At 34.7% G+C, this 16,326-nt stretch overlaps 1 protein-coding gene and 1 long non-coding RNA gene across 7 annotated transcripts in view; one reads left to right on the top strand and one right to left on the bottom strand.

The window, feature by feature from the left end:
- Nucleotides 1–16,326, bottom strand: part of dsx (transcription factor doublesex) — a 173,194-nt gene that overhangs the window by 144,431 nt on the left and 12,437 nt on the right. For 5 of the 6 annotated variants that reach the window (XM_076370063.1, XM_076370068.1, XM_076370065.1 and 2 more), the window contains exons 2-3: nucleotides 14,315–14,779; nucleotides 8,273–8,510 (exon numbers count right to left, since the gene is read on the bottom strand). In XM_076370063.1, the coding sequence (XP_076226178.1) occupies nucleotides 8,273–8,510; nucleotides 14,315–14,599 (523 nt within the window). In that variant the 5' untranslated portion in view covers nucleotides 14,600–14,779. The remainder of the gene's footprint in view (nucleotides 1–8,272; nucleotides 8,511–14,314; nucleotides 14,780–16,326) is intronic. The other variant, XM_076370064.1, reaches the window with a different exon arrangement.
- On the top strand, nucleotides 12,331–12,822 carry LOC143174816 (uncharacterized). The gene is made up of 2 exons (XR_012999199.1): nucleotides 12,331–12,492; nucleotides 12,568–12,822. It is a non-coding gene; the product is annotated as an uncharacterized LOC143174816 (long non-coding RNA).

The following is a 16,326-nucleotide window of genomic DNA, read 5'->3' as shown; positions in this document are numbered from 1 at the left end:
AATCCTTTCCGTAAGAACTAAGTTCTACCAAGATTTCGTCGAAGACGATGCGATTCTTTGCGAGTTTTTTCGTGAATGCCACGCGTCGGCTGATCAAGATGCGCGGGTTTCAAAATGACCGCAACGCGACGTCCGGTTTTCGAAGAAACACGACGGAACCGGTGTTACGTTTTCGTTGTCCATGTTCCCCATCGGTACAACAACAAGCGACGCGTTATTAAAAGCCTGTGCTCAATGCCTCGAAATGTAAGCTCGTAAAGACGAACTTTACAACCCCATATACCCACTATAATCACCCCCGGGTTCACCGACGATTCCCTATGCCCGTGTACTTCCGTCAGGATTCTCCGTGGCCACGCCACTTTTCCATTACGAACGATGATACGGAGATGCCCTCCGTGTTAATTTCATCGTCGCGGATCCGTGGAAATGCGCCGGGCTGTAAATCAATTAAAGAGTTTATGGCTCTTTACGCGAGAGGCTATCGTAAACCTCGGATCAGCTGTGTCCCATCAAAGGACTACGGAAGAAACGACAGAAGCCTCAAGAAATTATGTTATTACCAATTATTAGAGGAGTTTGAAATCGTCGTGAATCCTTTATTAGTGTAATTCTATTGCTTCGGCGCGCCGCTGGTCTACCGTGAACATGTTTCCAGTCATCGCAATTAATGAGTTAACGACTGATGAAATGGTATTCTTTTCCGTTTATGAACCTGATCGTGTTCTTCGCTAATTGGTAACAATGTATCAGTCTTGTTTCGATCGGATCAGTGAAACTAAATCGTCCCTTATCTCCGTTCTATCACGGACACACTGTTCTACTATTGACAAGTGACACTGAAATTTTCGATACATTTGTGGATATTGTATCGATCGAAGAGAATTCATTTGAAGCAATTCTGACCAACAAGAATGCTAATCCCTTTGCATGTACGTAGGATTAGTAAAATATGCCGTTGAACTCGAAAAGGTGGGTTCGAATAACAAACTATGTTCTGTATTTTATACTCTGCTATAAAGAGAATAAAAAGACGCGGATTAATATTTGCGTAACTGCGAAAAAAGAAATTTAACCGCTTCCGATCTGCGAAAAATTTTCTTATACTACCTGAATTAACGTTAAAGAAAATTGTTGTATGAAGTTGGCAACAGCTGCGTATAAAGTATCTATATAGTTTAAAGACAATTAAGTTATAAGAATCTGTGTTTAACGTAAATAAACTTAAGTCCTAATTATATCAATAAATTATGTCAATTGCCGATATCTTGAAATACTTAAAAAGACATAGAAAACGATACAGACAGATTAAGTGTCAAAAGCACATACTACTTTTGACAGAATGAAGATCTTGCGCAGATAACGAAAATAATCTGTCAGTCAATTTTATAAAACACGCCCCATACTGCGTTAACTCCTTACTTTCTTAAACTCAATTTCATGGAACAGGTACAATAGTAATTGGAAAGTATAAAATGATATTATATCAAAAGTTACGTTAATAAATTCTAAAAGAAAAATGAAACGTATACATTTTAAATCCACTCGGAACATAGATAAAACTTTCATTTCACTGAGATTTCAAAAATGCCATAGAATTTCTATTAAACTTTATTCTATTAAAATTATAAACAGAAACTTACACGTTGCATTCGTTATACCCTTCCATTCCGAAACTCAATAATTCTTTTCCCGTCCAATGCAAAGAATTTCACATATTCATAACAAATACATAATTAATAAACATAATTCGTGATCCACACACATGATATAAATAATAATTAAAAAAACTTGTACATCGTTTTAATATACCCTTTTTCTGTAGCAAGCACTGAAAATATTAATACAGGCGACGATCGAATTTGGTTTCCGCGAATCTCAGTCGACCTGAAGCATCATCGAAGAAGCCTGTGTCGGCAGTTTCAATGAATTCTGTCTTGATAAGGCCGAACAAGGTGAAACGAATTATCGTGTGAACATCGAAGAGGAAGAAAGATTAGTAAGACGGTACATAAGCGTAAAAGAGAATTTTATGAACGAAGAGAAGAATCTGTCATCGTTCCCTTCCAAATTCGCGGATGAATGGGCACACAACAATGAAAGGAGACAATTCAGTCCTGTACTCGTAAAAAATTTTAGCGTCGTTCGTGCGACATTCCGGTGGGAAATCGTCAGAGAACTCGGCCAGACTGCCCGGCCAAATGAACCGGGGACAGGCCGGTCTGCGTCAATTCAACTTTTAGTGGTTAGCCCGCGCACAGGACTTTAGCCTCCTTCGAACAGTTTACGTCCGTGAACAAACTATTTCATCCGAAAGCGAGCAAAATAACGATAACTTTTAAAAACGAGCCAGGTCATAAAAGCAAGAGCGAGCTCCTAGGTTTCGGCTTTGGTTATAAGTTCGTATTATATTAGCCGGGTTCGAACGACTCGCTGGCCAATGGGGACGCTCGTAAAACCAGGGTTAACATTCGGTCGGGTTGTCAAGTGAAAGAGTGGCTTGAATTTCGTTAGGATCACTGTGAACGACGTTATAAGTACATTCGCTCGGTTATACCGGGCGTTCCGAAGCTTTCGCTCAAATTAGAGCAATCGACTAAACCGAATTTGCGAAACGTTCCCAATCAGAGGCAACCCGAAAACTTTCTAAACTTGTCGCCATTCGAACTTAACCGCTCCGCGTAAGTACATACCTTTCGTGTTTTAAACATTTCGAAACCTTCTTCTCATGACACGAATGGAAAAAAACGTAAAAATACCATGGTGAAGAAAATGTTACGACAAAAGGCACAGCACCAACTCCGTTTACTTTCAGAAAATCTGAACAATTAAGAGTTTCATTTGCGATAACATGATTTTACTTTGGTCCTCGTATGAAACTGTAATCCACATGTTTCACGCTTCACGAGTTAAGAACTTTTACCTTGTATTCGTTGTATGCATACAGCGTGTCCCATAAAAATGGTGGTTTACGCGGAAAGATGTAATTCTATATGAAAAACTGAGTCGAATACATAAAATGAGATTTTATTATTTGAGACATCGTTCTCGAGAAAATCGAGATTGGAGGTGTTCTATTAATAAATGTTGAAGCTACAATTCAAATAAAATTTACTTAATGTTCTCGGATTCTTTTAGTATGTATGCAGAATCACCTGAAACCGATTGTACAATCAATACAAGACACCCTATATATAGATATCTTAAAAGTTTTATATGGATGCTCACTGCAAAACTATAATTTCATTCATCCACGCAATACGTTACCTATAATTTACGGTACTTGTACATGCGGATTGGAAACATCGTTTTGATTCAATCGAAAATTTTAAATTACTTATTTTATACAAAGATGTAATATATTATACGTAAGAATCAATTTTTTTCAATTTATTTAAAACAGTGTTTTCCAAAAGATAATACTGTTGTAAAAATCAATTTCTCATAGTTTCTAAAAATGAGAATTCTTTTCATAATTCTATATTTTGATCATTTATCCACTTACATTCAGAACCCTTGTACTTTATAATGTATTTAGTCTTGCTTTGATATTCAATGACACGCTCGATAAGTATTAATATTTGAAAAATAAATGTATATATAACTGATATAAAACAAAGAATATTTCAAGAATTCTAAGGGTTATATCCTAGTGAAAATGTTACATAAATTTTCATTAAAAATATTTAATATGAAACACATAACTGGCCAATTACATTGTGATGTAATAACTGGCCAGGAAAGTTATTTGAATTTGATTATTCTAATATTCATGATTATTTTGAATTATATAAATGAACAACCGACGATGTAATAGAGTGTAACTTTATATACGATACGAACATGTGCAATCCTCATGTAATATTTCTGATCTCTTAATTTGGAGACACAGCATATATCTATACCTTAACGTCAAGTCACATGGTATTTCAGACCAAACTAGCTTTAAAATAACCGTACTTTATCTTGCAAAATCCGAAACATTTTCAGATTACATCTACGTTTTCCCACGGAAAAACATTCGTGTATGATTTAATCGTTACTTGGAATCATAAGTCTCAAAAACTATAGGTAATGAGTAAGAAACATTGGAATAAAGAAACTCGCGAACAGTACTGCGATTGTCTCTTTAGGAGAATAATGATCTTTCATTGATCGGTCTTCATCAAACAACATTTTGTATGGTAATTGCAAACGATATAACCGTATGCAGGAACATACAAGTCTAAATAATAACCTCCCGATTAAAACCGGTGAATGCCTGCCTTTGTTTCTAGCTAATGCAACAAGGGAGGTCTACTTATCTGGTAATTATAATTTCTTTCATAATTATTGGCCTTTATTAGCTATTCGGAACTGAATCCAGTTTGTGCGCGCAATAAGTACATACATGATCTTCGTACGATCGAATTGTCGTCTGCGATTTTAAAAGTACACCGTAACTGGGAATGTTTAAATATTTATAATTCTAACAGCGTTAACAAATAATAAATTTACAATTTCTCATTTTAACGCAAAAATATATTAACCCATTCGAGACGGCGATTTTTTTCGGACACCGGTCCCCAGGAGCGAAGGACATAAGGACATTATTATTATTATTGCACACACGGTGTGCAATCGGTGTCGAATGGGTTAACGAAGTAAAAATCTGTCACTTCGATATATGATTTCGCTAGATTAAGGAGAGGATGAAGTATTCGAATTCGATAAAAAAAGTTTCCAATTATTAATGTTTTATTATATTGCATTTACAGTGAATATATAATGTCCATAGCCCAATTGTCGAAACTGAAGTAAGTAGAAAATATGTTGATAACGGAAGTATTTATCAATTCATATAGCAAATCAGTAAAAATCAGTTAAAATGCAGAAAGGCAGATTTAATCGTCAGTAAGTATATAATAGGTCATAAACGAGAAAAGAATAAATAAATTTAGAAAGCGAAGGATAGTAGGTAAACTCGGATAAAAATAGCACTAAATTTTTAAATGATAATTTCAAGATCCTGTACAATTAAGACATCAAATTAAACTACCGCGAAAGAATTAAAGAGCGCAAAGGAATAATTAACAGAAACTTAATGAATTTACACGGTATATTTCGTATCACATGGAAAAGTCTTACTTGTAGGAGCATGAAATAATAAACTTTTATTAAAATGAGGCAAATTGCTGCTGATGTCTATGAATTACTTTGGAAAAACAGTATTTAGTTATTTTTCTTGATACGGCGACTTAAAATACCGTTTCAAAGCCGGTCCGAAAATGACAGAAAACAAGTGTAAATTGGAGAAGACGTTAACAAAGTACTAGCTGTCACTTATCTTGTGTAATTATCGATTACACAGTCCAGCGTGAACTTTTATTTGCAATATTCACTAGAGGATTTTCATAAAGATTCTCATCTCAAATACGAATTCGAAAGCAGACCTACTCTATCATTATTAATTGTTTGAGAAATGTAATTTATAAAAAAGATCATATTACATAAAATATGTAATACAATATAGATGTTATTACACTACAAATTATTTTTAAATTGAGTATAAAGGTCATGCAAAAGTTTCTAACAGGAAATAATTCAATATTTTCCAGTTTATATTATTATTCTATTATCTTTCCTGTAACATGATAAACATTTGTACACAGTTAATCGATGTTTAATGCGAATGAAATAATTTTTGCAATCTAATTTTTCAGATTTCTCCAGTTCGTTTTAATGTTGTGATGGTTGAGAACAAAGTTAACTATGCCATACGATAAAGCAAACTCTGTTCACGGGGAACTATAAAAAAAAGGTACAATATAAGGTTTTACTTCCGATTGAGAAAATAAAATAGTTCTATGCGACACGGAGCGCCAGCAGTGATTCTCAACGCCAATAATACTAGAGAGATTTACTTGAGTACCCCTAAAATTACTTTCTTCTTGACTAACACTTATATGTTGCAATTGTATACTATATGTTGTTTCAACAGTCTGCAAGATTACTAGTACAGTATTCATAAAAATAATGTGTTTCCCATTAAGTTAATACTTTAATTGAAGTAAACTATATTACGTATAAATGACATTTAAATATTAATTCAATATAATGACAAATTTAATTTTCCAAGTAAAATGAAATATTTTACAAACTACATTATCACACCTTATGAAATATTTTCAAAGTATTATTTTTTACTTCGAATAATTCGTAAATAATAAATATACTAATAGAGAAACAAGTAATATTAACATTATAATATGCGTAATGCAATTGCGAGTGTGAAACATTTTATATTGAACTGAGTAGATCATTGGCGTTGAGGATCACTAACGGTATCTTGTGTGTGTGCGTGTATGTGTAAGTCTGACGAGACTATTTTATTTTCCTAACCGAAAACAAAACCCGTATTGTAGCTTTCTTTGATGGTTTCCGCGTGAACAGAGTCTGCTCTATCGCGTGATGTAGTCAGATTTTGTTCCTGGCCTTGAATTTTCGAAATAAACTGAAAATACCCGAAGAAATTGATGCGTGAAGAATATCTTACTCACTTTAAAACTGTTCTAACATGTTTAAATTTGTATAACACGCTGAAAACGTGTCGAAACATGTTATCTAAACTAATGCAATCGTAAAGAACATGAAGCGAAAATAAAATCTATTTTATTTGTCATTTGATAAAATTCTTTAAAATACAAAATATAATTCTACTTTTGGAATTTTCATAGATATCCACAGCGGAGTAATGAATGTAATACACATCGACTTCCAAGTGGTAATAATTTCATAAATACAAAACTTAGCAAAATATGAAATACGACAAACTTCCGCGTTATTGTTATTATGTTGAACGTTGTTATTATAAACTTTTAATATATTTTATAACGGAACTCATATTAATAAATCTTTCAATAATTTTTACTTACAGGATACCGATAAAAAGCTCAACGTCGATATCCTTCGTTATACTATAAAGCACGGAAGTTGCCCGCCTTAATATCAGCGGAGAATGATGATGCTTCTCGCAGTTAGAGTGAGTTTCGTTCAAGAAGAGAGAGATGACTAGAAATCGGAGCAAGCAACAGGTAGGCAATCCTGGTTTTCAACGTGTACATACAAACACATTGCATGTATATTCATCAACAAGCAGGTGCACGCGGGTAAACGAGCGACGGGTATGCATATTAAACAGCCACGATTCAATGCCGCCACTATCACGCTAATAAGGGTATTTAATTTTTATTGGCAAGGTATATTTTGTGATCCAAGAAAGGCCAACATTTATCGATGAACCCCGATCAAATCTCGACGAAAATTAAATAGATAATTAAAGGAATCGCTAAAGTAATAGCTACCAAAAATGACAAATGCCCCAATTACACAAATATATGTGGAATAATTATTGGTTTTACACCTACTGGGCGATTAAGCTCTATAAAATACAGTGTCATGTCTATTCAATTTGACAATCTTCCATCATTTTCACCCTTTCAAATTCGCTAGTACATATGGCGCGCCAATAATAGTAAAAAATCAGCAACTGTTTCAAATATTTCTTCACGCTTTTACTATACGGTATCATAGTATTATATTTAAGTATATAAAACTTCTTTTTACAGTGGATATGTACAAACACTGATTATCTTTAGTTTCGGATGACTAATTATATGCAAGATAAATGAAAAGCAATAATACAAAACACCTAACTTTCATCAGTATTAGTATCAATGCAGAGAAATATGTTAGAATGTTAATTTTATTATTTATTACGGATATAGAGTCATTACGTGGCCCTAAATCAACTTCAAATTTAATTTTCATTTAACGATTCTTTCAACCTTTAGATTTCTGTGTTGTATCGATATTTAGGTGACTATGTACACTAGGACTGCAATGTTTCACCATGTTGAAACAATTAGTAGATATGATTTTAACGTTGCGAATAATAATGATTTTATGCGATTTATAATGAGACTTTCGTCGCGGTTTCAAAAACTGTTAAACAAAGCAATGAATGATACCGTATTTACATCATGGTACAGAAATAAATATTTAAGTAAATAAACAAACCAAAAGACGCTGGTATAAAGCTAAATTTAATAAAATGAAATTGATTTTCCAATTTTCTTGAAAACCGCGAGAAAACTTCTTGGTCAACGCCAATACTTTATACACCGGCAGTTATTATTAATACTAAAACTGGGTTTCAGGTCATTATTCAGATAACCTGCACGCGAAGTGTGAAAGAACAAGCGAAGGAAAAAAAGGGTTGATTATCACTCACCGGATGGAGACTGCGGTAAGTGGGCCGTTGATCCAGTATGAGCCTGCAACGAGGGTAATTTTCTGGAAGTAGGAATACTGATGAAACCACCTACATTGGTGTGGACACCATTGGTGCTGTGATTGCTGACGGGCGAGCCGCCACTGCTACTGTCGTAGCTACCCTCGAGGGCTTTGGCTGATTGAGAAGCGGGAGGAAGTCGATCACCTTCCATCCCAAATGGTGATGGATCCACCTGCTAGGAAAAAATCAATTACGATCGCAGACAGGCCGAGATGAAAATCTTGTTTGAAATCATCGCGGCTGCGAGGCGCGCAGGAAACACACAGCAGCAATCAACCTTGCATTACGTAGCCGGTAACCCGGTGTTAACTGTGTAAAATACAAAAATAATCAAAGCTGGCACGTGATTTTATACGCGTAATTAAAGTATCAGCCGATTTCAGATCGACGTCCCGAAGTCGATCGACAGCGGTGATCAACGCGAGCGCGCGTTAATGCTTCAATTTATTTCTGGTGAACACGTGCGTACCTCGCACACTTTACGTGGCTGATACGCACAATCCGATTTATAGAATGCAGTTGCACGGCGCAATATGTAAATCAGAACAGTTTGGTCATTGTTTGCAAGGAATGGCGTAACTACTTAGATTCACAATACCTTGAATTATTAGGCCTACTGAACTTTTATGCTTCCTGTGTATGATATTGAGAGGGAAGAAATGAATTTAATAAGAGCCGCTTTAGGTGCGTAATTGAAACAAAATGTGAAAATGTCGTACACTAATTATTGAAGAAACTCAGTCAGAAGTAGAACGAATATGATAATTTCGAGATACTATTCAACGGTTTAAAGTCTGAGCTTCTCGAGCAAATGAGTTAAACTTTATCCTACGAATACTACGTTGCAACGAAATATGCAGAATGTTTAATAGCGCAGCCGCTGCAGCCAGATAGACGTTGATTCTACATATAAAAATACAACAAAAGAAAATAGGACTTTTAAATTTTTAAAAATCAAGCTTTCTAAATTTTGTTCAATTTTGTTCAATACTTCGTCGCATATGTTGATGCAATTGAGTATGCGATACCAATATTATCATTGACGTTAATAATACATTCTTTAAGGATTTTGTTACTTTATATTTATATTACTCCAGTATATCGTTAAAATTAGTATTATCAATATTTTGCATGCACACAACATAGTAATATGAATATTTTTCAATATACGAATATAATACAAAAAAAAGGTTGTCATCAAATTTACTGAAATCTCAAAAGTTGTATGCTTTATTATATAAAATTATTTGTAACTCGAATCAATCCTGTTGCAATATCTACATTCGTATATCTACCATACCTACAGGTTGCACATTATATCAGTACGTTTCATTCTACTTATCTTATCAAAATAATCTTAACTTCGCCATAGAAAATAAGAACTATGTATGACGACTTGTAACTTTTAATGATTAAGGAAGTATCGCAGAACTATCAATCGCAAATGTACGATTTATAGAAAATATTGAAATCTCTTACTATTGGAAAAACATAAACGTTCAGGCACAAATGAATTGTAAAAGTTTTTCCCAAAAAATAAATAGGTATAATTGCAAAACAATGTGAAATAACTTTTCTATTTTATCACTCAACACTTTTCTTACTCAGAGAATGACAATTAAAATTAAATATAAAATTTTCATAAACATATAAGTGGCGACTTAATTATCATAAAAATAAGTTAATGCGTTCAGCGAAACGATATTTTACTACATGTTTCTACATTTCATATTTCCTCTAAATAATATAAAATAGGATAAACTCTAACACAGTGCATATAGTAAAATACAACTTCATTTTACAGAACAAATTTCCACGGCAAACAAACTTTCCATTTCAAACTTTAAATAAAACCAAGTGGAAAAAATCGAAAAGGTTCTAAGAAACTAACAACGGTAAAAGACTAAACAATTTTAAGAGGATTTGAAGATCCAGTTTCTTTTAGGTTATAAGACGTTTTACAATCAAACAAAGCGGATTGTTTGTCGACGATCTCTAGTGGTTCGAAACTTGATCAAACACTAATAGACTCCTTAATACTTTTGTTACCATGCGTATTTCGTATAACAATAGAGTCATATGTAAAAAGGAAGCAACTGATAGCATATTTCGAAGCCGCAAACATCGAAGTTTCTAGCGCTAAAATGACTAAGCCTTTATCGTAAAGCTGTACAACTGGATTGAGCGTAGGACAAGTTTCAACTCGCGGTAAGTAGACATCTAGCCATGAATACCCGACGGTCAGAATACTTGCCTATCCCACTCTGACCACCTAAATGTCGGAAGCCTAGAGTGATTGGAATAGGCTAGACAAGTATAGTGATCGTCGATGTACAAAACTTCTTCTCTTTAGGCAACGGTTCTGTAGTAGGCGAGTTAAATGACATTACGCGTTCGTAAACGTTATATGCTGGTCTTTCTCGTTTATACATATCGAAACCACGATACTACAACAAGTATCTCCACTCGACACGCCTCCACTAGTGACAGTTCCTGCCCAGTGTCGTATCCTATGTTCTACTGCTACTTGCAGGTAGAATATTCGGTAGTCGTACCGAGAAAACGGCTAAATAGAGATGAAATTTCTTTGCCACATGCAATAGATCATCTGAATCCCAACACGATCAACGAGTAAAGTTGCCACTTGAAGAAAAGTGCGCTGGATGATCACTTTTATCTATGATTTATCCGTTTAGCTCGGCAACATTGAACGACTGAAGAGTTTGATAATAACTCGACTAGAGACAATTTATGTTTTTGTGTGAATGCGAGAAACGCGGTAAAATGGAAAATTCGATTGTACTTAATATTGTCATAATTTCAAAGTTTCTGTATTATAATCATTAACACAGGAAGCAAACTAGTGATTAACTTCAGTTTTGAAACATTTTAACAAGGGAATTTTATTTTACACGAAGATCTACGTTTCTACAAATTTTCATTCTCCTCGTCACTCTCACAGTCAGTTTCTAATAAAAAGTTTGAAATAAGTATCACAGTTTCAACTTTAAAAGTTTGTAGCACCGATATTAATGAAACTAATATGTATTATACAATCTGCTATCGAACTCGAAGCGTATGCGGACGCGTCTATAACATTCTATCTGAAGAATAGTTCTTATTATTAGAGTGTTTGCCGAATGTCCCACGTTTCAAAAAGTGGCACGATTCAAAAGATGCTCCTTCCTGTTTTTAGCACTACACCCTTTTATTATTAAATATCAAATGTACAACTAATGCAAATAACAAATCTTTTCCAGACACTTTTACAGTTTTATAGAAGTGTATATAACAGCAATATCACTAGCGAATTACCTCCAAACACCAAGAGAACAAGCCTGTAAATACCTTTGCTGTTTTTGATTCTCGAAAACTTGTGCTGAGTATTCCAGCATCAGATATTTTACCGTTATAAAATTCAATTAATACATGTATATAGGTAATATTAGTTTCAAGCCTTTTCATTAATTACTTATTCAAACATAATAATACAATGTATTAAGTAGTAATACAAATCAATTTCTTTACAACTATATAGAGTTTCAATTCTAAGGACATAGTTACGAATCATTGAAAAAAGTGTACTGATTTACAATAAACCATTTTAAATTCGTGAAACTAATAAAGAAAAACAGAAATATTGAGTATAACTGAACGTACTTATTACAACCTAACATATTGTACTCTACCTCTAAAATATGTTTAGGAGTCAATAATCGGCGTTCATGTAAAGTCGAACAATGTTTACGCTACGCGGTCATCGACATGGAGTACGGGCATGGTTTGCGACGTTTAGGCGAAAAACGTCGTACCACCGAAAAATTGCTGTACCCCGGTCGAGAGGTGGATGACGCCTAGCCACGATTCGCACGAAGACAACGTCCGCGAGGCAATATAAAAACGGACATACGAGCGTCGGCGACATTTTTTTATTACGCAAATCACTATAGTTAGGCAAATCGCTGTCGAATTTCATAAAAGTCGAAATAGTCGTGTTGGTCGTTATCAGTCGTGTAGTCTATTATATGTACAGTGAGCTACTTTAATATTCGGACACTATGAGAGTTTTACTTTGTTACATCATAACATAGTTCCTAACAAAACAAACAAAACACATAATCAAGTATTATATTAAGGCATATGTCTAGGAAACAATAGTATAAGTTTTATTTACATAACTTACAACAGTTGTTAAATAACACGATTTAAATAAAACAGTGTCTCATTTTCAGGTTATTTTAATATTTGGACACTTGGTAGTATAGTACCCCTTCTGAGTGCTTACGTCGCGTCACTTTTAGTTAGAACGCAATGTTTGTTTACAAATACGGTCCACTGTTCAAATAATATTAGCAAGCCTTATTTCATCAGTTACTCTTCGATAATCGTTAAGTATACGTCTGCAATGTCACGCAAAGTAATACCAGCAGTACAAGTAATACCAGTTTTAATATACAACAACTTGTGATTTTTCACAACACAAAAGGCAAATCATGTAGACAAATTGCTGCCATGCTCAACATGAGTTAAAGTACAATGGCAGATATCGTTAAACTGCTCAAATACGAGAACCGTATAGACTCCATATCCCAAAAGAGCCAATCAAAAAAGTTGGATGCACGTGATAAGAGGAAACTAATCAGAAAAATAAAGAAGGATCCTACACTTAGTGCACCAAAATTAGCAGCTGAGCTCTTAAACAAGGCTTGGAAGAAGGTATACCCCCAAACGATCCGCAGGCCTTAAAAGATAGCGGCTACAATGGAAGAGTGGCTAGGAAGAAACCGCATGTGAATGAACAGAATCGAAAGAAGAGATTGAATTTTGCTAAAGAATTTCTTTTGAAGGAAGAAACATGGTGGAAAGATGTCATTTTTACCAACGAACATTTTTGAGTCAGATGGACGAAGGATGGTATGGCGAAAGAAAAATGAAGAATTTAAATTTAAAAATCTAAGGCCGACTGTAAAGCATGGAGGTGGCAGTGTAGTTGCCTGGACCTGTACATCCACATTTGGACCGAGCAAATTAGTTTTTATTGTAAATATTATAGACAAAAATGTGTATTTGAACATATTAAAAAATAATTTACACGAAAGTGCTACACAAATGGGAATTTTAAACGCGTTTAAATTCTACCAGGACAATGACCCGAAACATAATGCATGCATTGCGCAGGAATATTTGCTGTACAATTGCCCAAAAGTTTTACAACCACTACCTCAATCGCCAGATCTCAACACTCTTAAAAATTTATAGGATGAACTACAGCAACGTATCAGAAAAACAATATCTTCAAAAGAAATGTTGAAACGTCGATTAAAAGAAAAATGGGACAATATAAATACTGAACATTTAAAACAAATCATTAGCAACAAGATATTAAAACACATATTATTACAAAAATTAGCCTAGTTGTAAATTATGTAAATAAAATGTATACTATTGTAAAAATCTCAGTGTCCGAATGTTAAAGTTTCTGTATATCTATGATTGTTCTCGTATAGTCTATTTGTATATTGCCTGCGTCATCTGTAACGAATAAACTGTTAACCCTTTGCCCTATGATTTCTTTCTCGACTCTGATCGATACCACTATGATGTCATTAATAAATTATTGGAAAAAGAGAAAATTGTTAGACATATTTTAATGTCTATGTTCGCTGTTAAGCATAACAATTGATTACATAAGAATAATATTTACTTTGAATTCGAATGAATCGAGTAATATTTATGTTTGTTAAATCACACTGAAAATCATCACCGCGAGGCTGACACGTTGTTATAAGGCAATGGGTTAAGAAAGATATATTCCACATATGTATATTTGTATTTATCCTGTGGATAATTTCCACGAAAGTGCATCCTGAAAGCAAGCGTACCTTTACGAAAAAACTAATCGCGAAACTAGCTCGCAGCCGCGAATTATATTGAACAGGGTCTGTGAAAAGAACCCCTAAGGAACAAGGAACGACTAACCTCTCCCACAGCTCTGACTTTGACCTCGTCTTGCGCTAGGGCTCTTTTCTGCGCCGTTTGCCTCGCCATCACACATTGTCTCTCTGCAGTGAGCTTACAGTTTTCACAGATACAGTAGCGGTACTTACAGTACCTCTTGTGATCCTTCACGTTGATTATCAATTGATGATTGCGACATCGCGCGCATTTAGGCGGCGTCCGCGTGCTCGTAGTCGTAGTCGTAGTCGAGGACGAGGATGCGTTCGTTTCTGACCGAGTAGAGAGAGTCTCGTCCCCGTTTTCCATGTTTTCCTTGTCGGGATAAATTTTGGGAAAGCTGTTTCAGCGAACACGTCCGCCTCGGAATTTCTTTATCCTTCCACCTTCCACGTGCGCTCGTGGAACCACTGTGTGTTATGTGTCTCGTTTCCACGTGAGGGAGCCAATCTTTAGCATATTTCGCTCATCGAATTCAGACTTGTCCTTCTGGAACGTGAATAGGATGAATAAAATTAAACTTTAGTTAATGACACTGATAAGAAGTTACAACGTGTTGTATACATTTCTTTCATATTATATTAGATTATAAATAATTGAAAAAGATTATATTTACAGAAGCCACAACCAATAAAATAGTTTTCTTTCTTATAGAGTGTGGTAATAAGTACTTATATGATACAATTTTTGTTGTCATAAAGATAAATGAAATTCAATGAATCATACGCATAGTTACGAGGATAAATGTCGATTATGAACTGTCGATGTGTAATTAAAAACAGATGTGGTCTTGCAAACATACTATATCCGTCAGAATTGCAATCGGAAAATTTACATCGGAAGTGTAATAACTTCATTCGTATGTACTACGTCCAGCTCAAAAAGAATTACAATAAAACAGTTGTGTCCGCTGTAAAGTATTAAAGAATTACACGCAAAAAATAAGAGTCAGGAAAGAAAGTTTCATAAAGTAATACGGTTAGGACTGAAGTCTTCTTAGCGCGATACGAGTTTCCACAGCGTAATGCAGCAATGTATTATGATATCAATTTCAGCTGCATCATCCTTATTTTTACTCGTAAAATAAATAATTTAGGATAAAACAAAAATTACATGGGTTTTAAATGCTCGGATATATTGATTGCTACAATAAAGCTGCTTCCACATTTACCTAGGTTTTAAACCATCTAATTGCTGCAGGATCTATATAGAAGAAAATATTTATTTATAGTGACGTGAATGAGCGACAAATTGTACAATTAAATTCCAATATGCGGCTGGATTCCGATAGAGGCTTTCATATTGGGTATAGTGTGCAACCACTTAATCAGTGTAATCTGGTACAATCCATACCGCGATCTATACGAGAAATTCATTCATCACATTGCCGTCATCGTCGGGCCGCATTAGGCCTATACCAGAGCCATTCAATTAGTGACCTGCGGGGCCACATCCGGTTATGATCTTATCGACTGAACAGTGAAACAAGACGATAAATGTTGTCGACAGATATTCTTAGTTAAACAGAATAAATGAATAAAATACAATTAAATAATAATTATTCACATAATCCCGTCGATCATTTACATTTTTTTTTATTTAAAAGTATTCATATGTGTACAAAACTTGATACGTAAATCAGTTACTTAAGTTAATTCTTCATTCATGAAGTCATTCGAAAAGTTTTCTAATGTGCCCGGAGACAATATTCTTGACATCCACTATGTGACTCGTAATTCTACTCGATCTAACACAGAAAAGAAACATAAAACTACAGTTTAGCCCCCGTAACATCGTATGGCTCGAGAGATCTAGCATTGAAATCGTGGAAGTTATTTTGTCCTCACCCCAACTGGCTCGCAACTCGCTGTTGCTTCTTGGCAAAAGATGAAGAGGCGGAGTGTTGAGCGAATAAGAGGATACGCTGCGATCACGAAACCCACAGACACGAGCGAAGGAACGAAACGATTTTAATAAATTAGGTACCTGTTGCTGACGCTAATGCATAATTAATGTCAGTTAATTTTGCATTTTTC

Source organism: Nomia melanderi, chromosome 8 (assembly GCF_051020985.1).
Source record: "Nomia melanderi isolate GNS246 chromosome 8, iyNomMela1, whole genome shotgun sequence".
Lineage (NCBI taxonomy): Eukaryota > Metazoa > Arthropoda > Insecta > Hymenoptera > Halictidae > Nomia > Nomia melanderi.
Note: the sequence above shows the minus strand (reverse complement) of the source record. Positions and strands in the feature narration are given on the sequence as shown.